This window comes from Oryx dammah, unplaced genomic scaffold, assembly GCF_014754425.2.
Source record: "Oryx dammah isolate SB20612 unplaced genomic scaffold, SCBI_Odam_1.1 HiC_scaffold_13, whole genome shotgun sequence".
NCBI classification, from domain to species: domain Eukaryota; kingdom Metazoa; phylum Chordata; class Mammalia; order Artiodactyla; family Bovidae; genus Oryx; species Oryx dammah.
The window spans coordinates 13,256,134-13,282,449 of record NW_024070197.1 but is presented as its reverse complement, the minus strand read 5'-3'; the positions used below and the strand labels follow the sequence as shown (position 1 = coordinate 13,282,449).

Here is a 26,316-nt window from a genome sequence, read left to right as displayed (position 1 = left end):
CACTTCACTTTCCGATCTCCTTTTCCTTTCCCTTCTTCTTTCCTTTCTCTTTAATTTGCGCATTCCTCACTTCTACCCATTTAAATGTATTAGACATTCATGGGAAGTGTATATACTGTCCCTCTGCCTGAAGAATGAAGCAGAGAAGCTTATCTGCAAACATGATGGACCAGGCCCTGAATTCTGGGAATTGCTGATCTGCCTTCGTTTGTCCATCTCCCTTCTCAGGTCTACATGTTGCTTCACATTTGATGCGTTCAGGAATATTACATACTTGCTTCACAGGAAAGGATCTCGCTTTTCTTTTTCTTTTTTTAAATTGAAGTATAGTTAATTTACAGTGTTTTTACATTGCACACTGGACCTCCAGAATCATGAGCCTCACAGGAAAGGATCTCGCTTTTCCTTTTCTTTTTTTTAAATTGAAGTATAGTTAATTTACAGTGTTTTTACATTGCACACTGGACCTCCGGAATCATGAGCCTCCATATTGTCACACTTCAGCTTTGTGCCATAGACCAAGTCTTTCTCTTAAGAAATCTGGTAGCATATTCTGCCACCCTTTCTCAAACATTTTTTTGTAGTTTCTTTTTTTTTTTAACTTCTTCATCATCCACTTTTCAGGATTTAATGGATCATTTTGGAACACTGTCTCCCCATGAACCTCTAATGTAATTCTAATTTCTTAACATCTTTCAATATGTAACAGTACATACTCAGTAACCTTATAAGATAAAATCTGTTCACAGTTATCAGAACGTATCACTAAATTATCAAAAACTAGCCATACCAAGATGCCAGGCATTATAGTTCATCACTTCTCATGTAACAATTTCAAGTTGGCTGCTTACGAACAGGAACTGCCTCATCCCTCCAGGCAACTTCCCACTGAACTTCTAAGTAGCCAGTACCCAAGCAGTCGTATGACATATATGGTAATTGTTTCAAGCTGGATATTTCCAGAAGTCTAAGGGCATTGACATAACCCATGGATATGAAGAAGTTCTGCTTAGGAAAGAAAATGACAGAATTCCTAAATAGATTTTCCAGTGTAATTCACATCCTAGGAAAGAAAACTACAGAATTTTTACAGAAAATCTAAGATTTTTCAGTGTACTTTGCATCCTGGTGTCATAATAGGCTGATGTCACAGGCAACATGAGAAGCCTTCTACATGTTGTAAGGAGTTCTGATATCAAACATGCAAAGTTCACAGGCTAAGGGCACTGCCCACCAGGACTTAAGACACCAGCCTAGGGTTCCCAGGGCCTCACTTCTGACCAACTGGCTACAAATTCAGGCGTTTCTACAATAATTTGCTAGGACAACTCAGGACAAGCTCAGGAAAGCTCTCTACGTACAATTACGATTTTATTATAGCGAAAAGGATACAGACTGGTACTGGAGGGAGATGTGTAGAGAACTCTGGGAAAGTTCTTTCCTGTCTCCCTCTTACAAGGACCCTTGTCTTTACTCTGGGCTCATATGGAGAATCCAGGATAACCTCCCCATCTCAGGATCCTTCACTCAGTCAAATCCAAAATCCTTATTGCTGTGTCCATTCACATATCTGCAGGCTCCAGGGATTAGGGCATGGGCATCTTAAGGATGTTCAGTTAGCAAGCCTGTCATACCCAGAAGTGTACACATAACTGCTGGGACTTGTTCAGTTTGTATTTGACTGTAACTTTCCATTTAAGGAAATTAATCATTCAGGACTTGACACCCCCTTAAACATTTTAAGCCAGAGGCTTCCATACATTTTTTTAAAATAATTAATTAATTAATTATTGTGCTGGGTCTTCGTTGTTGCGTTGGCATTCTCTAATTGCGGCAAGCAGGGACTGCTCTCTAGTTGTGGTGTGCAGACTTTTCATTGTGGTGGCTTCTCTTGTGATGCACAGGCTCGAGGTCTGCAGGCTTCAGTAACTGCCACTCACAGGCTCTGGAGTACAAGCAAAGTAGTTGCAGTGCATGAGCTTAGTTGCCCCGTGGAATCTTCCCAGACCAGGGATCGAACCCATGTCGCCTGCATTGGCAAGTGGATTCCTAATCACTGGACCACCAGGGGAGCCCCTTCCATACATTTTTAACTGTGATCCTCAATTAGAAGTATTTTGCATCCCAACCCAGCATGAATATAATGCACGTGCATATTTATGTGTATGTCTACAGCTGAAACAGGCATTTCATGTAGTGGTACCCGTACTGCTGCTGATACACTTTTCATGTTTTTAATCTTTTCTTTTTCCCCAATGTCACAAGGTGTGGGATTGGTTTCACAGTTCTCTAAAACATGGCAGCAATTCGAAGAAATTGCAGTGGGGATAAAGCAGTGAAGAAAGCAAAGTGCATGTCTTCCTTATGTCTGTTATTCTAGTGGGTCTAAGAGGGAAGAAAAAACGAGGGAGTATTAGTAAATCAGTAAGTGCTGCGGGGAACGTGAAGCAGAGTAAGACAGATGGGAAGAATGGAAAACGTGGGGAGTGGGGAGGAATTATTTTTACATTGGGTGATAGGAAGGCCTCACCCAACAGAGTGACATTCAAGCAGAGAGCCCAAAGGGAATAAGAGAAAAGGCAAGCTTCACAGCTTCTTGGACAAAAACTTTCTAAGTTGAATAGAACACCCCCTCTCCTCCCATTCGAGGTTTCCTTTGAGAGTCTGCACTCTGCTCTCCTTCTTTCCTCCACCCAAGTTCTTTCTCACCTGTTCCTGCTGCTTTTCACAGAGACCTGAATCACGCCCAGGTTTAGAACAATGGATGCTATTATCCCAACCGCTTCCCAGATTTGCTCTTGGAAGATCATTGCTACCAGGACCTAAAGTACTGTTTTGTGCCTGCACTCTGAGCTTTTGTAACGTAACTGGGTAGAAGCCCACTTACTGTAAGGCTGCTAAGGAAAAGCAGGGGGCTTTTAATTGATGTTGCTTTTGTCTGGAGTGTGGGTTGTCTTAGTTGTCCTGCAGCCACGTGGTTTCAAACCTACCACCCTCCTATTAAACTGTTAGAGCTGTGGTTCTAAATGGATCACGTTTCCTTAAGAGTCTGCTGACCCCTTTCTTTGTTTTGGAAAGAATAACAAAAGGATAAACGGGGTGGTACAGACATGACTCTTGCACTGGATTATCAAGGCCTCATCCCATGGCCCAGGTGTGAAACCCCGGTATTTCTGAACAAAGCATTTACTTGTCCTCACCTCTGAATATCGTCTTTTCTTTAGGCAGCAAGATCCCAAATGAGATGGAGACTCTTGGGAAAGTCATGTTAAAATACCTCTCATGTGAAGAGCAGTCCTGCTGGCAAATCTGGAAACAGGCCGCAAATGATTCAACTCTGCAAAGGAAGAGTTCCTGGTTCCTGCAAGGTGATTCTCTTCAAGTTTCTGAAGATGAGAACTATATAATGAATCATAAAGGAGATCACTTCAGTTGCCTTGGGAATCAGGAGTTTTTGATTCTGACAGCCCAGGCTTCCTGTGGGAGTAGCTGTCTGAGCAAGTCAGAGAATCCAAGCAGAGAGAAACAGATGAATGTGAAAAATCACCTGCATGTATGTGAAGGCTTCACAAAGAATTCACCACTGAGCGATCCTGGTAAAACTGATGCAAAACAGACACCCTGCAAAGGAGGGAGACCGCATCCCTGTAGAGTGTGTGGGGAGGGCTTCAGTCATGGCGCAGTGCTCCCAGTTCATCAGAAGGTTGACCCTGGAGAAAAATGCTCCCATCTGCAGACTCATCAGAGAATTCACCCAGGAGGGACTGTCAATAAGTGTCCTGAATCCGACGATGGTTTCCATCAGAACCCCTTTCACCCCCATCACTCTAACCCCACAGGAGAAAAGGCCTACAGGTGTGACAGTTGTGGCAAGGCCTTTGGTAGCAGCACAGGCCTCATCATCCATTACCGGACGCACACAGGGGAGAAACCTTACAGATGCGAGGAGTGCGGTAAATGCTTCAGCCAGAGTTCCAATTTTCAGTGCCATCAGAGAGTCCACACGGAAGAGAAGCCCTACAAGTGTGAAGAGTGCGGGAAGGGCTTCGGCTGGAGCGTCAACCTCCGTGTTCACCAGCGGGTCCACAGGGGCGAGAAACCCTACAAGTGTGAGGAGTGCGGGAAGGGCTTCACGCAGGCCGCCCATTACCACATACACCAGAGGGTCCACACCGGGGAGAAGCCCTACAAGTGTGACGTCTGCGGCAAGGGGTTCAGTCACAACTCGCCTCTGATTTGCCACCGGCGGGTCCACACCGGAGAGAAGCCGTACCGGTGCGAGGCCTGCGGCAAAGGCTTCACCCGGAACACGGACCTCCACATCCACTTCCGCGTCCATACAGGGGAGAAACCCTACACCTGCAAGGAGTGTGGGAAGGGCTTCAGTCAGGCTTCAAATCTCCAAGTCCACCAGAACGTCCACACCGGGGAGAAGCGGTTCAAGTGCGAGACGTGCGGGAAGGGCTTCAGCCAGTCCTCCAAGCTCCAGACCCACCAGCGAGTCCACACCGGGGAGAAGCCCTACAGGTGCGACGTGTGTGGCAAGGACTTCAGTTACAGTTCCAACCTGAAGCTGCACCAGGTCATTCACACCGGAGAGAAACCATACACCTGCGAGGCATGCGGGAAGGGCTTCAGCTGGAGGTCCAACCTTCATGCGCATCAGCGAGTCCACTCGGGAGAGAAGCCCTACAAATGTGAGGCGTGTGACAAGAGCTTCAGCCAGGCCATAGACTTCCGGGTCCATCAGCGGGTCCACACAGGCGAGAAACCCTACAAGTGTGGTGTCTGCGGGAAGGGCTTCAGCCAGTCCTCGGGTCTTCAGTCCCATCAGAGGGTCCACACCGGAGAGAAGCCCTACAAATGCGATGTGTGTGGGAAGGGCTTCCGATACAGTTCCCAGTTCATTTACCACCAGAGGGGCCACACTGGCGAAAAGCCGTACAAGTGTGAGGAGTGCGGGAAAGGCTTCGGGCGGAGCCTGAACCTTCGCCACCACCAGAGGGTCCACACAGGAGAGAAACCCCACAAGTGTGAGGAGTGCGGGAAGGCCTTCAGTCTCCCCTCCAATCTTCGAGTCCACCTGAGCGTCCACACCCGGGAGAAACTGTTTAAGTGTGAGGATTGTGGGAAGGGCTTCAGTCAGAGTTCTCGGCTTCAAGCCCACCAGAGGGTCCACACAGGAGAAAAACCCTACAAGTGCGACGTATGCGGTAAGGACTTCAGTCACCGTTCACGGCTGACATACCATCAGAAAGTCCACACTGGCAAGAATCTTTAAAAATGAGAAACGTGTTGACGGCTTCAGTCAGGATACACAGATTCAGGGTTTTGGAGTGTCCATGCTGGTGATAAATTATAAAGCAGGGGTCCCCAACCTCTAAGATCTAATGCCTGATGATCTGAGGTGGAGCTAAGGATGTGCTTGAATCATCCCCAAACCATTCCTCCTACCTCTGGTCCTTTGAAAAATTGTCTTCCATAGAACCAGTCCCTGGTGCCAATAAGGTTGGGGTCCGCTGCTGTAAAATATTGAGATGGAAAGGGATTCCTTCAGGTGGCTCTTTCTAGCAAATATATTAAGATGGTTGGTGACATAGAACCATAGATAGTAACAGGGGAAAAATAGGTTGTAATCCTCTTGGTAAGATCCACTTGATTTAAATGATCTCTCAGAGTGAATATTGGAGAAGGAAATGGCAACCCACTCCAGTAATCTTGCCTGGTAAACACCATGGACAGAGGAGCCTGGCAGGCTACAGTCTGTAGGATCACAAGAGTCAGATACGACTTAGCGGCTAAACCATCCACCACTACAAAGTGAATATATGCCTAAAGATAATGTGTGAAAAGGATATTTGCCATATACTAGCTAATTTTTTGGTGGGAGGGTGGGAGTCAAGGAAGACTTGGGGTTATTTTTTCATCAACTTCCATTTTATACTTATTTATAATGGCCATTTTTTTTTACTAATACTGTAAAACTGTGTAAATGAATAAAATACTAAAAGTTTCATATAGCCAAGAATTCATAATATGACTATTTTATATGATAATATGACTTAAAACATGTATCTGCCACAGATGTATATGAAGGAATGTTCACTGCATCATTGTTTATAATAGCAAACATAGAAATAATCAGTTGGGTTGCCAAAGTATTTTATGATTTATTTATCTAGTGCAAATTGTTGTTAACGGATGTTGGAAGATATCCAGAAAACGTTCACCTGGAGAAACAAAGCATGGGATTTTTGTGTGATCTCATTAAAAAGAAAAGGTAGGTATTTATTTTTACTGATCTCTAAATGATGGAATTTTGCTTCATGTAAATTTTTTTATGTTTCTTTAAACTTGTTTTGAAATAACTTAACACATGCCAGAAATTGTAAAAACTATCTGAAATCTTTCAGGCACTCTTTACTCAGATTCACCAGTTAACATATTTGAAACATATTCTCTTAATGTATGTGAATGTGTATGTATGTGCACACATATTGAGACATACTTTTTAAAACTATTTCTAGTTGGAGGATAACTGCTTTACAATATTATGTTGGTTTCTGCCGTATATCAACATTAATCAGCTACGGGTATACACGTGTCCCCTCCCTCTTGAACCTCCCTCCCACCTCCAACCCCACCCCTCTAGGTTGTCAGCGGAACATTGGATTTGAGCTCCCGTCATGCAGCACACTCCACCGGCTGTCTAAGTTTACACCTGGCAATGCATATGTTTCAGTGCTACTCTCTCAGTTTTTCCCACCTTCTTCCCACACTGTGTCCGCAAGTCTGTTATCTCTGTCTGCAGCTCCACTGCTGCCTTTCAGATTGGTTCATCAGAGCCATCTTTCTAGATTCCATATACATGTGTTAATATACGACATTTGTCTTTCTCTTTCTGACTTACTTCACTCTATATAATAGGCTCTAGGTTCTTCCGCCTCATTAGAACTGACAAATGCATTCCTTTTTATGGCTGAGTAATATCACATTGACAGGTACTTTTTCTTAACCATGAGTATGTTCCAGTCCTTTTACCCTTTGCATCTAAATACTTAAGTATTTAGACGTATTGATATATTGTAAGAACAAGGAAATTTACTTACATATCTACATGTTTAGCACTCAGGAAAATTGATTATTGATATATAACATTGTCTAAACTCCAGGCCTTATTCAAACTTATCAGTTCTCTCTTTCCCTTTTCTCTCTCCCTCTCCTTTTAATTTATTTTTTGATAGGTGACAGAACTAAAATCAACTTACAGAATCTTTAAAGAAAGGTCTATATTTCCTCCCATATAATTTAATTATTCACCATTTGAATATTCAGTTGTTCTTGCCTGGAGAATCCCAGGGACGGAGGAGCCTGGTGGGCTGCCGTCTATGGGGTCACACAGAGTCAGACACGACTGACATGACTTAGCAGCAGCAGCAGCTATACCAGTTACTGAAAATTTTCCTTATTCCCCACTATTTTGCAGTGCCACTTTTGAAGAAAATCAGTGATTTAAATATGATTAGATAGATTTCTTGACTCTCAATTCCCTTTGATTGGTCTACTTTTGAGTAATTTTACTAATACCACACTACTTCAGCATAGCTTTGCAATGAGTCTTGGTATTTGGTAGAAGACATTTTCTTATCTTGTTCTTTTTAAGGGTGTCTTGGCAGCTTCCAGTTAGGATAATAGGAGATACAAACAGAACCTCCATGAAGTATTGTTTCTTTAAAAAAAAGGAAAAAAATCTGGAATCAAACCGTTCTAACCATGGGTTCACAGGAAAAATATGGAGAAATATTCATGACAACATGAATGAAACTGTAGGACATAAACTAAATGAAACAAGACAGAGAAAGACACTGCATGGTATCATTTTATCTTATATGTGGAATCCAAAGGGGAAAAAGTGTCAAACTTACTAGAGACAGTGAGTATAATAATGGTGGTGGCTGCCTGGGAATGGGGAGAGATTATAAAAAAAGGTACAAACTTTCAGCTTTAAGATGAGTAAGATCTAAGGATCTATTGGTGACTATAGTTGATAATGCAGTATTGTCTAGTTGAAATTTGTTAAGAATAGATACTAAAGGGTCTCCCTGCCCCCTGAAGAGCTATGTGATGATGTGTTAAGTAATTCATTTGTGGGAATCCTTTCACAGTATATATCAATTCAACACATATATTAAAATTTTACTTATCAATTATACCTCATAAAGTTGAAAAAAAGGAGTTGAACTTGTTACGCTTATCTGAGCAGGATACCCCACTTTCACACCAACTTTCTGAATAATCATCATGGCTCAGTGATTTAGACCAATCCGGAGAAAAAACATTCTGTAGTATTTATGATGGTTTTATTTGTTATGACGATTTTACAAAGTGAAGTTTGTGGCAAACCTGTGTCAAGCAAGTCTTCTGGTACCATTTTTCCAAAAGCATTTTAAAATTAAGGTACATACATTATTTTTTAATATGTAATTGCATACCTTGACTACTATAGTGTAATAACATATGCACTAGGAAACTAGAACATTCATGGGGCTCACGTTATTTCATAATTTGCTCTATTGCAGTGGTCTGGACTCTAACCTAAAATATCTCCGAGGTATGCCTGTATTCTAGGCCTTTCTTTTTCAAATTACAGTATTTCCCTCCCTTCTTGCTAATGCATCTTCTTTCATTTGCTAGAAACTCCAGCTTTCAAAAGGAGCAATTAAAGCCAACAAAAGTGGGAAACTTTTGTTATTTGTTTTCTGGCTTGATCAAAGGTTACTTTTCCTTCTGGTGAGTCTTTAACATATTGGAATGACTAGGTCATGCCAAGTAAACATGGTCAGTGGTCTAAGTGCATCCAGGTACAAGTATGAAAAACACAATAAACCAAGTTTGAGATTCTTTCTTCACCTTTCTTTTCTCATGCACCTACATTTACTTTTCAGTCACACTTATTAGTAATGTAATGAAAACAACACCCAAAACCCTCCAAAAGACAGGAAGGAAAAGAAAGATCAAGCTAAAACAGCACATCGGTGAACTGAAGGAGCTTTAAAGTTTCGCTACTTTTGCCGAGGATTCTGGGAAGTGTAATCCAGTGCGCCGGGGGTTCAGCGCCACTTCCGCCCCCGAGGGTGGGGGGCCGTAGCCCTTGTTCCGGTGTGGGATTCTGGGAAGTGTAGTCCGAGAGCAGCGGGCACTTCCGCTACAGGAGTGAGAGGCTTCAGTATCTTCTGAGAAGTGAGTCAGTACCTAGAGAGAGTCTGGGTCTGTTCTGATCCTGTCTGGATGTGGAATACGCAGCTGCCGCCGTCGCCTTCACCCTCAGGAAACAAGCAATGGAGGGCAGGGATGACGGTTTTTGTGTTTGGCGTTTGGTGAGGTTCTCGGGTCCCCTGGTTGGGGGCGAAGCTGGGTAGCGCTCTCCGAGTTTGAGAGTCTCAGCCCCTCGGTTTTCCTCGCCTCCCTTGTGCACGCTCTGCCATCTCTTGGGGATATACTTTCCGTAGAATTACCAGATTGCTCCGATTCACTTTTGTAAAGAGGAGTTAATAGTGGGACCTCCTTATTTGCATGTGATGAGATTCACGTGAAGCAAATGTGAAACTGCTTAGAACCGATCGCTGGCACCTGCTAAAAGCGGTCGATTGTTCAGTTTCTTCTTTCCGCGATGCTTTCAGTCCTTGAAAGCCTCAGTGAGCCCCGGGTGTTCCGAGCTCCAGCTGCAGAGCCACTGGCTCTTCTCTAACCTCTGCAGAAAGAGGGGTTTTGCGTGGATTCCTTTGATACCCACAGCCCCGACCTCTTTTAAAGGAAGAAGAGGGTCTCACCCCTGGGGTGAGGATGTCCGGGGCCTGGGGATGTCCGCTATAAATTATCCTGGGCCTGAGACACACAACTGTGACTTTTCATTCTTCCATATCTTCCTATCTGTCCATTCCCGACCCTGATTTCTCAAAGAGGACTCACAGAGAGGAGAGAGTGAGTGACCCACGAATTCTGGTACATTGTCCCAACGTGAGGAATTTTATCTTGCCGTGTCATTTCTGCCAGGTGGGCAACAAGTTTCCTTCACTCTTGAGCAGGTTTTTTCTACCAGACAAATGTTCCAATGTTTATAGAATAAATGGGAAGTTGACCTTTTGATGAATGAGTAATAATAATGTGTTAACATAGTGAATGCCAGATACTCTTCTACAAGCTTTATATGCATTGTGAAGTGAAGTGAAAGTTGCTCAGTCGTGTTTGAATCTTTGCGACTCCATGGACTGCAGCGTGCTAGGCTTCACTATCCTTCACCATCTCCTGGAGTTTGCTCAAACTCAAGTCCATTGAGTCGGCAATGACATCCACCCTTCTCCTCCTGCCTTCAGTCTTTCCCAGCATCAGGGTCTTTTCTAATGAGTCAGGTCTTCACATCGAGTGGCCAAAGGATTGGAGCTTCAGTTTCAGTCCTTCCAATGAATATTCAGGATTGATTTCCTTTAGGATTGACTGGTTTGATCTTCTTCCAATCCAGTTCAGTTCAGTCACTCAGTCGTGTCCGACTGTTTGCAACCCCATGAATCGCAGCACCCCAGGCCTCCCTGTCCATCACCAACTCCCGGAGTTCACTCAGACTCACGTCCATCAAGTCAGTGATGCCATCCAGCCATCTCATCCTCTGTCAGCCCCTTCTCCTGCCCTCAATCCCTCCCAGCATCAGAGTCTTTTCCAATGAGTCAACTCTTTGCATGAGGTGGCCAAAGTACTGGAGTTTCAGCTTTAGCATCATTCCTTCCAAAGAAATCCCAGGGCTGATCTCCTTCAGAATGGACTGGTTGGATCTCCTTGCAGTCCAAGGGACTCTCAAGAGTCTTCTCCAACACCACAGTTCAAAAGCATCAATTCTTTGGTGCTCAGCTTTCTTCCCAGTCCAACTCTCACATCCATACATGACAGTCCAAGGGACTCTCAAAAGAGTCTTCTCCAGCACCACTGTTCAAGAGCGTCAGTTCTTCGGCACTCAGCCTTCTTTATGATCCAACCCTCATATCCATACATGACTGCTGGAAAAACCATAGCTTTGACTATACAGATCTTTGATGGGAATCTCATTCATCAACCTGGTTCCAACCCATCTGGGGTCTATATGCGTGTTAACCACTGTCACGTAGAGCCTGGATGGGTTGGAACCAGGTTGATGACTGAGATTCCTGAAACCCAGAGGAAAAAATTGGAAGATGCAGTTTGTCCTCTCTCCTCCCAATCAGGAACAGCCTCAGGATTTTACAGCTCAGAGGAACCTCTGAGACGGTCCAGCCCAATCCTTGCCTGAGAAAGCGTCTTTGATCATCCTTTGATTCCATGTGCAGAGTCTATATTCTCCAACTCCCCTTTCATTTCTCCCCAAGGACACCCTTCTGTGTGATTAGAGACCTGGAGACCAGCCCTGGAATCAGAGTTGGATTCATGTCAGTCAGGTCTCATGAGCTCTATGATTATCAGTAAAGTAATCGCATGAATCCTCAGCTTTCTCTTCCATTATATGGGGAAAATAATCATATCATCACTTCTTGAGAGCTTGTGTTATGTGCCAGGCACTGAGCCAAGGCTGTTTTTTTCCCCCTATTTTAAAAAATTTTTTATTAAAAAAATTTTTTTTGAGGCTGCTCCTTGTGACTTGTGGGGTTATAGTTTCCTGACCAGGGTTTGAACCTATGCCCTCTGCAGTGAAAGCACAGAGTCTTAACCCCTGGACCACCAGGGAAGTCCTTTCTTCTCCTATTTTTTAACTTGAGATGTAATTCACATATAAGATTCCCATATACTTTTTCTTACAAAATATACAACTCACTGGTTTTTAGTATATTCACAGGATTGTACAACCATCACCACTGTCTAGTTCCAGAACATTTTCATCACCCCCAGAAGAAACCCCTGCCCCTGATCCATCACCTCTCACTTGCCCCCTCCCAGCCCCTGGCAACCACTAATTGACTTTCTGTCTGGATGGACTGGCCTATTCAGGACTATTGGACTTGCTCACTTAATCCCCAAAGCACCCTTATAAATTCAGATCTGTTGTGGCCACTACAGTATTCATTCAAGTGAGACAAACCATTGCACTTTTGTTTAAAATGAAAAAAACAAAAACAAAAAACTAGCAGTTGTATTAAAAAAAAAATTTTTTTTTTACTTCATTCGTCACGACAGAGGGGGATGTGGCATTGAGACTCTTCTGGCTACTTGAAGAAAATTCACAAGCACTGTCTTTATACCTTTTACAGAACCAGATGCTGATATCAATGAAATATCATTACAAGACCAGAAACTATTAAGTGACATAGCCAATCAGAACTATGGACTTGTCAGAAATAAGGGTGAATTTCTTAAGACTGAGCACTGAACAGTCTCTAAAATCTGATGTTATAAAAAGACTCCTTTAATGGAATGAAGGCAAAAGAAAACACACTTCTAGCATTCAGGAAATTATGAGGGTTTCAGGAGCCCTGTGTCAGGAACTGAGGGCAGAAAACCAGTATCTTATGTCACAGGAGTAGTACCAGGGTTGACCTGGGAACTGTTGGCCCCAGATTCCAGTCTCATAGCCAGTACACCCCACTGCCTTTCATCTCCCCCAATACCCAGGATGAGAATGATGGCCCTGAACCCCGGGAGCCCCAAGGGACTCTTGTATGCGCTCTGCTGCTTAGACTTGAGCAGACTGTTCACTGTCCAAGGGCCAGAGGGGCTGGTGATTCACACGAAGCAGCCACTTGGCCTTGGACCCGTGTCTCAAGGCTTCTTTCTCCTTTGCCAATATGTCTTCCCAGGACTATTGACTTTCCCCAGAATGGGTGGCAGAGCATGACCAAGTTCCAGGTGAGTTGAGTTTTATCTTTTAAAATTACATCTCTTTCCACAAAGATTCTCTTTTCTTAAAGATTAGGCACATTTTTTAAAATTGAAGCATAACTGATTTACAGTGTTGTGTTAATTTCCACTGTACAGCAGAGTGTGTTATGCATATAGACACATTCTTGTTCAAATTCTTTTCCATTATGGTTTATCACAGGGTATTGAATATAGTTCTCATACTACACAGTAGGACCTTGTTGTTTATCCATCTTATGTATAGTAGTTTGCATCTGCTAATTCCAAACTCAGTGCATCCCTCTTCTACCCGGCTCCCCTTTAACAATCACAAGTCTTTTCTCTATTATCATGTTTTGTTTTGTTTTTTTCTCTTTTTTTTTTCCTCTTCTCTTCTGTTATCTTTTTTCTCTTCCATGGGAAGGGTAAAGGAAGAAAACATTCCTTGTATGCCATGTACTTGCTTTTTTATGGTTATATTTTTTGCTTTTGCTTTTAGTTATATATATTTTTTATTTGGTCATCTTTATTTCACAAATAATAGTACAGAAACTCAAACATCAAAAAATTTGAAAAACTCAAATTACTACACTGCTTGTAAGTCAGCTATACTTTATTTACTTAGAATCATAGTCTATGTACAGATTTAAATTTTATATTTTCACTTAATATAATCAATTGAGTTTTTTTATGATTCAGCATTCTTTTATGTATTGCCTCAGAAGGGTTTCTGTGTTTTATTTAACCATTCAGAAGTCACAGTTAAGCCTACAGACTGTTGTACCTCTGAATAAACTTGGTTTTGATTCATAACACTTTTGCTTAGGGCTTTTAAAAATGGAATATAATTTACTTACAAAAACTACAGAAATCTTAAGTGTTGGGTCAATGACAGTTGTATATCCTGTTTTCAAAGTTGTGTAATTGCATTAGCCTACTATCCAAAACAGAAATAAAAACTCTTACAATACCCCAAAAGTTCTCTCATGTCTCTTTCAAGTCAGTTTCTTTGACTGGGAAGCATCTCCTGTTCTGATCTGTCATCATATGATTAGATTTGTTTATTTTCAAATTAAACATAATTAATGAAATCATATTGTATGTACTCTTGTACTTCTTTGACCCTGCATAATGTTTTTGAGATTCAACTGTGTTGTTGCAGGTGTCGGTAATCCATTCCTTTTTATCATATTCCATTTTATGAATAGATCACAGTTTGTCCTTTTAAAAGAGATATTTGAGTTGTTTGTAGCTTTAATGTATTTATTTTTAAAATTTCATAATTTATTTGTATATTATTTATTTCATTCATTATTTTTTTGGCCATAGTTTGTGGCACATGGGATCTTAATTCCCTGACCAGGGATTGAACCCAAGCTTCCTGCCAAGGGAGCATGGAGTTTTAACCACTGGACTGCCAGGGAAGTCCCTATTTGTAGCTTTTAATTGTTTTGCTCTCATGATCATGCCTCACAGACCTTCTTAGGGATGTGTTTTCATATCTCTTGGGTAAACATTTAGAAATGGAATGACTGGATTTGTAGGGTAAGTGAATATAAACTCTTTTCCAAAATACCTGTACCATTTGACAACACATCTGTGGTGCATGAAATTTTCAGTGTGCCCTTCTTCTTTTCTGTCATTTGCTATTATGGATCTTGTTTCTTTAAGCCATTCTAATGAAATGTCAGGCTTCCCTTGTGGCTCAGCTGGAAAAGAATCTGCTTGCAATGTGAGAGACCTGAGTTTGATCCCTGGGTTGAGAAGATCCCCTGGAGAAGGGAAAGGTTACCCACTCCAGTATTCTGGCTTGGAAAATTCCATGAACAGTATAGTCCATGAAGTCACAAAGAGTTGCACAAAAGTGAAGAAGAACTAAAGAGCCTCTTGATGAAAGTGAAAGAGGAGAGTGAAAAGTTGGCTTAAAACTCAACATTCAGAAAACTAAGGTCATGCATCCAGTCCCATCACTTCATGGCAAATAGATGAAGAAACAATGGAAACAGTGGAAACTATTTTCCTGGGCTCCAAAATCACTGCAGATGGTGACTGCAGCCATGAAATTAAAAGACACTTGCTCCTTGGAAGAAAAGCTATAACCAACCTAGACATCATATTAAAAAGCAGAGACATTACTTTACCAACAAAGGTCCATCTAGTCAAAGCTATGATTGTGAGAGTAGGTATGGATGTGAGAGTTGGACTATAAAGAAAGCTGAGCACCAAAGAATCGATGCTTTTGAACTGTGGTGTTGGAGAACACTCTTGAGAGCCCCTTGTACTGCAAGGAGATCCAACCTGTCAATCCTAAAGGAAATCAGCCCTGAATATTCATTGGAAGGACTGATGTTGAAGCTGAAACTCCAATACTTTGGCCACCTGATGCGAAGAACTGACTCATTGGAAAAGACCCTGATACTGGAAAAGATTGAAGGTGGGAGGAGAAGGGGACGACAGAGGATGAGATGGTTGGATGGCATCACCAACGCAATGGACAGGAGTTTGAGTAAGCTCCAGGAGTTGGTGATGGACAGGGAAGCCTGGCATGCTGAAGTTCATGGGGTCACAAAGAGTCGGACAGGACTGAGTGACTGAACTGAGCTGAATGGAATGACATCTCACCACGACTGTGATTTCTTTTTCCCTCATGATGTTGAATATTTTTTTGTGGGTTTTCTCCATTGTAATATCTCTTAAGAAAAGGTTTCTGAAGTTGTTTGCCCATTTAAATTTTTGGCTTCTAGTTTTTATTATTAAGGAGTTCTTTATATTTTCTGAGTTCAAGTCCTTTGTTGTATATACATTTTGGGAGTAATTTTTTCCATTCTGTGGTTTGTCTTGCTTTGTTAATTGTGTCTTTTTAGATCATTTGGAGGTGAAATTTACATGTAATTTACATATAATAAGTGTATTTGATCAATTCTGACAAACATACCCATGTGACCACTGCCTCAGTCTAGATGTCGACCATTTTCATCACCAAAAAGGTTCCCTCATCCCCAGTTAATCCCTGTCCCACATGGCTGACTACAGGCAGCAACTGATCTACTTTATGTCACTACAGACTAGATTCATCATTTCTTGAGTTTCATGTTAATGGAATTACACAGTATGTGCTCTTTTTGTGTCTGGCATCATTTGTTCATTTTGAATACAGGTCAATAGTTCGCTCCTTTTTATTGCTTCATTGTATTTCATTGCCTGGATATACCACAAGTGGATTATTCATCCACCTCCTGATGTGCTTTTTTATTGTGATGAAATATACATAGCATAAAATTTACCATTTTAACCATTTTTAAATGTGCAGTTCAGGAGTTTTAAGTACATTCACACTGTTGAACACATCTCCAGAACTCTTTTCTTCTTCTCTAAGTGAAATTCCATACCCATTAAACAGTGACTTCTTCTAAAAATAAAAAAATAAACAGTGACTTCCTACCCCCCAACACTCTACTGATCATAAGATTGAGGCTACATGTGTTTGGTGTTGTAGGAGGCAGTCCTTCAAGGAGATGGCTGTGACCTTCACCAAGGAGGAGCTGGGACAGCTAGACTTGGCCCAGAGGAAGCTGTACCATGACGTGATGCTGGAGAACTTCTGGAACCTGGTCTCCATGGGTGAGGGCTCAGGGACTCTGTCAACCCTCAAGAGTGCCTTGGTGTCAATATGTTTAAGATTTGGGGGCTCTTGAAATGCTTCCTTGCATGTGGGGGCCTGAATTTCCTCCTGGTCATGGGACATCTTATTTACTCCTTGTCTGTTTTCGTAAATTGCCGTTGTAACATCTTCATGTGGTTTAAAGTCAGTTAGTGACTTGTATCATTATCACATTTAATGAACTAGGACGGAAGTAGCATAGCTTGTCAGAAACTGCACATAGTACAACAGAGACTGTGAGTAAAACCAGGAAAGGAGACACGATAAAAGCAGTTAATCAGGGACTTCCCTGGTGGTCCAGTGGGTAAGCGACTCTGTACTTCCAGTGCAGGGGGCACAGGTTCAAGCCCCTGGTCAGGTAACTAAGATCCCACTTGCTGCAGGACACAGCCAAAAAACAAGCAAACAAAAGAACAAAGTTAAGTGGCAGTTGAAATAAGCTAATCTATTTAATCATGTAAAGTAAAGCTTCTGTACAATATGAAATAAAAACACATGAACGTTGAGATCTACAAAGCTGTAAAAGTAGAATCCTTATTTTTTAAAAAGTAGATAATGGGTAGGATTCAGTCACTTGTTTCAGTAATGTGCATCTGTTTATTTGTGGGCCCAATCACAACAGAAGACGTATTTATTACAACAGGTCATGATCAGAATTTGGAAAAATACTGCTTAGAGTGCATGAAGATCATAGTATTAGAATTAAAATTTTTGTTTTTATTCACCTTATACATGTATGGTTACTTTTTCACAGGATATCAACCCTTCACGTTAGATATAATACTCCAGTTGGGGAGAGAAGAGCAGCTTTGGGTGATGGAGCCAGAAACCCGAGATGAGTGTTCAGGTGAGAACCATGCAGGCCTGAGCCCTTGCAGCTCACCGACAGCGGTGCTAAGTGGATCTCACTGTCCCCTCCTGCAGACAGCTCACGAGTGTAGAATAAACTGGTGTGATGAAAGGATTATTTCAGAACACAGTTCATCTTCTGATGAATGTCTAACTTTAGTTTCTATGTAGCTAATTAGTCATCTGTTGCTGTATGACAAATTATTCTTAAATTTCTCAGCTTAAAACTATAGACATTACAGTTTCCGTGCATCAGGATTCTGGGGCAGCCTTGCAGGATGGTTCTGGCTCACGATCTGATAAGATCTCAAGTCTGCCAGAGCTGCAGTCCTTTGAAGGCTTGATGGGCCTGAAGGACGTGCTTCCAAGATGGGGTCATTCACAGTGTTGTTGGCAGGAGGCCTCAGTTCTACCCTGGCTTGACAGGAGAGGAGGCCTTAGTCCATTGGCAAACAGCCCTGTCCCTGAATGTTCTCAAAACACGGCAGCTAGTTTTCCCAAGGTACTTGCACCCAAGAGAGTAGAAGGCCAGAAACTACAGTGTCTTTTATGGGATAATATTGGAAGTGACATGCCAGCACTTCTGCCATATCCTATTGGCTTTGTTTACCAATCCTTATAGGAGGGGACTTCAATAGGGTGTTCATATCAGGAAGCAGGGATCTTTGGGGGCCGTCTTGTGTGCTGGCTACCACAGACCTATTGGTATTTGCTGATTCATATCCACAAAACCTGGAAGATAATATTAGCCATTCAGGCTTATCAGAAAATCCAGTCAAATTTAGCAGCAATAATTAACATAGGATTTTTTACTGCCATAGGATGTGTCAGCTAAGGGAATACGTTTTTGAGTTTTTTCCCCAGTTATGTTCATTAGTTGAATATTATATATTCAGATATCATTGAAATAAAGAAGAACTCTCTCAAATCTAGCTTATGTATTGTGCTTGTGCTCAGTCATCTCCAACTCTTTGTGACCGCATGGACGTAGCCCTCTGAGCTCCTCTGCCCATGGGATTTCCCAGGCAAGAATACTGGAGTGGGTTGCCGTTTGCTACTCCAGGGGATTTTCCCCACCCAGGGATCAAACCCACATCTCTTGCATCTCTTGCATCTCTTGCACTGGCAGGAGGATTCATTACCACTGTGCCACCTGGGAAGCCCAGCTTATGTATTAACATGTGCATTTAGTGGCTAAATTAAGGAAAATAAAGTTATCATCTCATGGGTTCATGATCAGGACAGAGGCGATGTCTCCCTTTACAAATATATTCTTTTCACTTTTGCTGAGAACATCCCATGCTCTGTAGCACTGTATTTCTCATTTTGACCTCATGTATAAGCCTCGGCATATTAGTTCTTTTTTAAAAATTTAATTTTATTCATTTATTTATTTTTAGGCCATGCCATGCAGCATGTGGGATCTTAGTTCCCCAATCAACAGACTGAATGATACCCACTGCATTGAGAATGCAGAGTTTTAACCACTGGACCACAAGGGAAGTCCCATCAGCATACTTCTAAATGAGTCTCATTATTCCTTCTTTGTTTCCATAGACATGATAAAACTAAGAATCCAGCTGAACAATCCACTTGTTGAATAGGATCTCCCAACACAGTCGACCTGTGAAATATCTTATAACCCTGAACTTGTCCTCACTTTCATCTCTGAATTTTTTATCCTTCTAGGACACAGGAATCAAAATGAAATAGAGACTCTTCGAGAAGTAGGACTAAGACACATTTTACATGAAGGCATTATGTGCAGGCAGATATGGGAACCATTTACAAATAAATTAACCAGAACTCAGGACTCAATAATAGGTCTGCAAAGCAACAAGTCCAAATTACTAAAACAAGTTGATTCCTCCTGTCGGGTGTGGGCAGCAGAATCTGCTGAGGTTGCTGAAGATGAGAACTGTGTGGGAAAGCTTCAAGGGAAGAGTTCCAGTAGTGTCAACAATCAAGAGCTTCAAATTCAGACCTCCTGAGATTTCTGGAGGAAAATGAATCTGAGAGAGTCAGAATTATCAGAGTATGTATCAGCAAATTGACGTAAAAAATAAACGGTGACTGTGTGATCATTGCATCGTGACAATGATCTCTCCTCACCATGGTGATCAGGAAGCACACAAAAGCCAGATGGCATCTGGCCACAGTAACTGTGGAAAAGACTTTGTGAGGAACGCATCCCAGCATAGCATCATCCACTCAGAAGGTCAGACCGCTGATGAGAATGGAAAAGGCATCAACCTTGGCTGTGATCTTGAACTTCAGCAGCAGCTGCAAGTAGGAGAGGAGCCCCGTATGTGTAGTGAGTGTGGGAAGGGCTTGAGTCAGAGCTCACACGTGCAAACCCACCAGAGAGCCAACCCAGGGGAGAAACCCTACGGATGTCAGGTGTGTGCTGAGTGCTTCAGTCAGAACTCCTCCCTCCCTCTGATGAGCCCGTTCACCCCAGGGTGGACCTGTATAGATGTGGCCAGTATAGGATGGCTTCAGTCATGTCTTAGACCTCAACAGTTGCTGTGTGGACAACACTGAAGAGAAATCTTGGAAATGTGAGCTGTGTGGTAAAGGCTTCAATAAGATATCACAACCTCAGACCCATCAAACAGCCTACCCTCAAAACATCCAAATGGAACACACGTGACAGGTTGTTCAGCCAGAGCTGTGGTCCTCTTCAAAAAGTTCACACTGGAGAGAAACCATATAAATGTGAGGTATGTGAGGCCTCAAACCTTTAAGCCCATCAGAACCCACACCGGGGAGAAACCCTACAAATGTGATGTGTGTGATAAGAACTTCAGCTGGAATTTCCATCTTCAGACCCATCAGAGAGTCCACACAGGAGAGAAACCCTACAAATGTGATATGTGTGGCAAGGACTTCAGTCAGATTTCCCATCTTCAGGCCCATCAGAGAGTCCATGTAAGGGAGAAACCCTATAGATGTGATGCATGTGGGAAAGGCTTCAGTCAGAGCTCACATATTCAAGGCCACCAGTGGGTCAACACCTGAGAGAAACCCTACATGTGTGATGTGTGTGGGAAGAGTTTCAGTTGGAGCTCACATCTCCAAGCCCATCAGAGAGTCCATACAGGGGAGAAACCCTAGAAATATGAAGAATGTGGGAAAGGCTTCATCTGGAACTGATAGCTTCATGTTCATCTGAGTGTCCACGCAGGAGAGAGACCCTCTAAGTGCAGCATGTGTGGGAAGAGCTTCAGTCAGACCTCCCATCTTCATTGGAGGGTACATACAGGAGAGAAACCCTACAAATATTTTGACTGTGGTAAGGGCTTTAGCAAGATTTCTTGTCTTCAGGTTCATCAGAGAGTCCATAGTAGTGATCAGTCCAGTACACACGATAAGTGTGATAAAAATTTCTTCAGAACCTAGATGTGACATTTTTATCAGAAAACCCACACAGCAGGGGCTAGTTATAAAATGTTGTGTTTTAAGAGTTCAAGAAGGAGCTTTATTTTTTACAGTCATCTGAATTCCAATGAGGAGACCTACTTGTATGAGTATGACTGGTGTGTCCAACAGGGACAAAAATGTCACAATTTTCAAGAAAATATACATCAGCAAAACCTTATAAGGATGGTGCAGTGGGTTTCAATCAGAATTTTCACATTCAATAGAGTCTACACAGGGGAGGCTTTAGAATTAGAAGTACTCTCAGGACTTTAGCAAAGATATAATGATGGACACAACAAAATCCATGTCCACTAGAATGTAGGTTCCATAGGAGCAGGAAATCTGTTTGCTGCTATACAGCCATGACCTGGCACCAGTGCCAAACATAGTAGGTGCCCTGGAATTTGTATCACTTATAGGACAAATATTTGAAAACTTTAGTGCACTCAATCCCAGTTAATCACAATAAATTGTACTTACTAGGAAAAGGATTCTTAGAGGAGGCCTTAAAGATTAATTCAAAGAAATGATCATTTAATAAAGATACGTAAAATCATGCAATCTGCAATTTGAATGTTAGATTTTCTCCATTGCATTCTGTCCTGCTTAGCTTCACTTTACAGGCAGAAAAGGACCCAAGTTTTTCTCTTACCAGTTAATACTTTCTCTGGACAGTGTACCATCAGTCATATGTAGTGTAAGTTTCATTATTTTTCTTTTATTGGGTCCTTGGTGACCAGACTTAATGAAACAGAGAAAGTTGGTTTTCTTTGCATAAAATTTTGTGGCAAAGAGTGTACAAAAGGGAGAAACATATTAAAACATGCATTCTAGATGCTGCACTAAGCTATTAAGGCACAGAGTGTTTTGAACACCACTCTGTACTTCTCAGATGCTTTCAAGTTTGTTTGGTTGAATGGTTTGCTTGGGTATACATTTACTGGAGGCTTTCCACTATTGTTTTATTGAAGTGTAGTTAATTTACAATGTTGTATTACTCTCAAGTGGTCAGCAAAGCGATTCATGTATATATTGGTATATTCTTTTTCAGATTCTTTTCCCCTATAGGTTATTACAAGATATTGAGTAGAGTTCCCTGTGCTATACAGTAGAACCTTGTTCTCACAGTTTCTTCTGGGCCTTACCTTCCAGGACACTGGATACTTTAATTCTATTCTATCTCAAGTTTCATGTTACTGAAGAATCCAGGGCCAACACCAGACCCTGAGGCAGGCTGCTCAGAGCTCCTGGTAGTTTATAACCATTAGGATGTTCTCAATTGCAAGAAACAGGAAACTCAACTCAAACTAGCTGAGACAAAAAGGAGGATTATGTGCTTAATTCAAAATCTTTTTCAGATAATCCCAACATCTGAATTGGTATTGATGTCTGTTAATTGTTTTTTCTCATTCAAGTTCTGATTGTTCTGGTTCTTGGTATGATGAGTGATTTTTTTTTTTTTTTTGTATACTGGATACTTGGGGTATAATGCTGCAAGACTTTGGATCCTATTTGATCTTTTGTGGCAGGAAGTCACCTGTTTAGGTGTAGTACACAGGTCTAAGGGCTTCCCAGGTGGCTCAGCAGTAAAGAATCCACCTGCAGTGCAGGAGCCACGTGAGATGTGGGTTCAATCCCTGGCTCAGGAAGATCCCCTGGAGGAGGGGATGGCAACCCATCCCAGTGTTCTTCCCTGAGAAATCCCACGGACAGAGGAGCCTGCTGGGCTATATTCCATTGGGTCGCAAAGAGTCGGACATGACTGAAGGCACTTAGCACACACACACGTGCCAGGTCTTAGGTGTGGCATGTGGGATCTACTTCCCTGACCAGGAGTTGAACCCAGGGCCCTTGCATTGGAAGTGTGGAGTCTTAGCCACTGGAACACCGGGGAAGTATTTAAGTGATATTCCTCAAGTTTACTTAGTTTACACCCAGGATGGAGGATTTACTGTGAATAGGGGTGGAAAGAACTCCAGAGAGATCAAATACCTTCATATTCACTAGAGTCCATGAGGAGAAGTCCTCCAAGTGCTGTGTGTGTGGAAAGGATATTGCATCGAGCTGAGTTTTCACACTCATCTGAGGGTTCTTTCAGTAGATGAATCCTGTAAGTGTAATGAGTGAAACAGCTATGAAGGTGATGAGTGGAGTAAGGGTTGATTTGGAATTTAGATCTTTGTGTCCACCTCAGAACCCATGATGAGCTTCCCCGGTGGTGCTAGTAGTGGTAAAGAACCCACCTGCCAATGCGGGAGATGCAAGAGAAGTGGGTTCAATCCCTGAGTCGGAGATTCCCTGGAGGAGGGCATGGCAACCTACTCAAGTACTCTTGCCTGGAGAATCCCATGAACAGAGGAACTTGGTGGCTACAGTCCATGGGATCTTGAAAGAGTCTGACACGACTGAAGCAACTTAGCACACGTACATGCGCAGACCCCACAAGAGGCTCCATGCATATGAAAAAGATATTAAGGACTTCAAGGGAAACTCATACCTTTTTATTCATGAGAGGTGCACGAGGAAAAGAAAACCGTGTATGTGTGAAGAGTTTATTGCTTTTAATAACAGTTCAGACCTCACTCATCAGAGCCTGTACAAGAGGACAGAAATTCTATACATATGGTCAGTACTTGACTGGTCAGGGTTCGATAGATAAACAGATGCCACTCTGTATATTCTAGGCATGAATGCTTGGGGTTTTTTTTGGGGGGGGGTGGTGGCTAATAGGGTTTTTTTGGCCCTGCCACGTGGATCAAACCTGTGCCCCCTCCAGTGGAAGCTCAGAGTCCTAACCACTGGACTGCCAGAAAATTCCCATGGAGTGATCATTTTGCTTGGAGTATAGTTGATTTACAATGTTGTGTTAGTTTCTGCAGGCACAAATGCTTTTAATGCAAGCAATAAGAGGCATACACACTTTCCGCAGAGTTGAGGGAATGGTGGCCAGGCAAGCCAAGGGCAGCCTGCAGCACCAAGTTAGGTTCTCATGAGCTTTCTCTCTCTTAAAAAAAAATTATTTATTTTTGGCTGTGCTGACTTTGTTGTTGGGTGGGCTTTCTCTAGTTGTTGGGTAGGGGCTACTCTCTAGTTGTAGTGCCTGGGCTTCTCATTGTAGTGGCTTCTCTTGTTTGCAAAGCACGGGCTCTAGAGCACAGGCTCAATAGTTGTGGCATACGGGCTTAGTTGCTCTCTGGCATGTGGGATCTTTCCAGACCAGGGATTGAACCCAGGTGTCCTGCGTTGCTCACAGATTTCTTTACCGTCTGAGCCACCAGAGAAGCCCAGGAAACCCCTCTAGAGGGACCCTACACTGTGACAAAACAGCACAGACAGACCTGACCCTTTTTTTGTCCAGTGAGTTTTTCCAACTAAACATCCAGAATTGCCAGATCTCTGTGCGGCCCCCATATACAAGGCAGAAGGCATCTGATGATCCTGGAGGCAGAGAGAGGAAATCAAGAGTTGGGAGGGGATGCTCCTTCAAGTAAGGATAGACGCTAGCAAGAATGGGCATCCCCGATGGCTCAGCGGTAAAGAATCCACCGGACGCTGCAGGAGACGCAGGTGGTGCAGGGTCCATCCTTGGGTCGGGAGGATCCCCTGCAGGAAGGCATGGTGACCCACTCCAGTATTCTTGCCTGGAGAATCCCATGGACAGAGGAGCTGGTGGGTTACAGTCCACGGGGTCACAGAGTTGATCATGACTGAACAAGAATAGGAAACACGTCTAAATGCTTACCACGTGCCTACCACAGACCCATGTTTCATGTCTAGTCACTGTGTTATGCCTCCTGAAGACCTAGTGAGGAGGTGATGATTTTCTTCCTCTTACCCAGGTGAAGCACAGAGAGATAGCAAGTTACTATTAAAACCTCAAAGAGGGACTTACCTGGTGGTCCAGTGGTTGAGGCACCACTTTCCAATGCAGGGGGTGCAGGTTCCATCCCTGGTCAGGGAACTAAGATCCCACCTGCTGAGTGGTGCAGCCAAAAACAAACACAAAAAGCCCTCAAAGTTATGGCTCCAGAAACCATGCTCCTCCCCGTGTTACACTCTCCAACAAGCAGCTCCCATGTCAGCAGGAGCTTTCCCCCTTTCTGTGTGTCTGTCCCTCTACTCCTTGTGGTTGACTGAGTTAGTGCCCCCTAAAGATGTCCTGACCCCCAAGAACCTGTACATACGTTCCCTTACGTGGCAAGAGGGACTTTGCAGGTGTTATTAATGTCTGGAGATGGGGAGAGGAGCTCGGATGATCCAGGTGGGCCCAATGTAATCACAAGCGTCTTTGAAGAGGAGGGCCGGCTGTCAGAAAATAGCAGGCACCTGGCTTTAAAGGTGGCGGAAGGGACCGCGCGCATCACCTGAAGCTGGAAGAGGTGAGAGACGGAGCTTTCCGCAGAGCCGCCAGGAAGAACCAGCCCTGCACACACCTTGATATTAGCCTTACTCGCTTCCAACTTCCAACCTCCAGAACTGTAAGAGAATGCATTTGTGCTGTTTGCAGTTGAGTTTGTACTAACTTTCCACAGCAGCCGTAGGGAACGAATCCACTCCTGGACTGTCCTTTCCTGATTGCATGAAAATCCCCCTTCTCGTCTGTACTTGTCTTTACAGCAGCCTGGTGATGAGGTGAAGAGCACAGGTTCTTGAGTCAGAAGTGGATTCAGTAACTAGCCCTTTAGTTGTAGTTGAGCTGCTCAGTCATGTCCCACTCTTTTCGACCCCATAGACTGTAGTCCACCAGGCTCCTCTGTCCATGGAATTTTCCAGGCAAGAATACTGGAGTGAATTGACATTTCCTTCTCCAGGGAATCTTCCTGACCCAGGGATCGTACCGGCGTCTCCTGCATTGGCAGGTGGGTTCTTTACCACTGAGCCACTAGGGAAGCCCATATATGTTTTTAAATTTCCATAAGAGGTTTTTTTACAGGTCCCCAAAACAAAAAACCTGGATTCAGTCCCAACCACTGCCACTTGCCAGCTGTAACACCCAGGTATCTTGGTCTCTTTGAACTTCAGCATTCCTATCTGTTAAATTGGAGCAATGGTCATCCCAGGCCTCATTAGTTGTTGAGAATTTAATGTGCCAAGGCCCCGAGGCTCACAGAACCTCCAAAATGACTACATGGGTTGGGGTTTTGTCATCGCTGCTCAAGTACTATTAAAACAGAGACTCACAGGGACTTCCTGGTGGTCCAGTGGTCGAGACTCTGCCTTCCAATGCAAGGGGTGCAGGTTTACTCCCTGGTCACGGAATTAAGACTCCATCACATACTGTGGGATGGGGCCCAAAAAGCAGTTAAAAGAAACTGAAACAGAGACTGGCTTCACGAAGAAAACTGACCAGCAATGATTTGGGGGTTTTTGTTGTTGTTTAATCGCTCAGATGTGTCTGACATTTTTGTGACTCTGTGGACTGTAACCCACCAGGCTCCTCTGTCCATGGGATTTCCCAGGGAAGAATACTGGAGTGGATTGCCATTTCCTTCTTCTAGGGGATCTTTCCTACTCAGGGATTGAACCCA

At 43.0% G+C, this 26,316-nt stretch overlaps 1 protein-coding gene and 1 pseudogene across 6 annotated transcripts in view; both read left to right on the top strand.

Annotated features, from left to right (window-relative positions):
* LOC120872281 (zinc finger protein 227) overlaps nt 1–19,138 on the top strand; it is a 36,588-nt gene extending 17,450 nt beyond the window's left edge. For 4 of the 6 annotated variants that reach the window (XR_005723213.1, XR_005723214.1, XR_005723212.1 and 1 more), the window contains exons 6-9: nt 3,225–5,213; nt 6,183–6,280; nt 12,816–12,864; nt 19,055–19,138. Coding sequence is in view for 2 of the 6 variants with exons in the window: in XM_040252522.1 (XP_040108456.1) it covers nt 3,225–5,213; nt 6,183–6,262 (2,069 nt within the window). In the remaining 4 variants the exon portion in view is untranslated. Of the gene's footprint in view, nt 1–3,224; nt 6,143–6,182; nt 6,281–12,815; nt 14,018–19,054 lie in introns of those variants that run through there. The other 2 variants (XM_040252522.1, XM_040252523.1) reach the window with 2 other exon arrangements.
* LOC120873264 lies at nt 9,289–19,931 on the top strand (annotated as a pseudogene).
* Nucleotides 19,932–26,316: the final 6,385 nt, after the last annotated feature.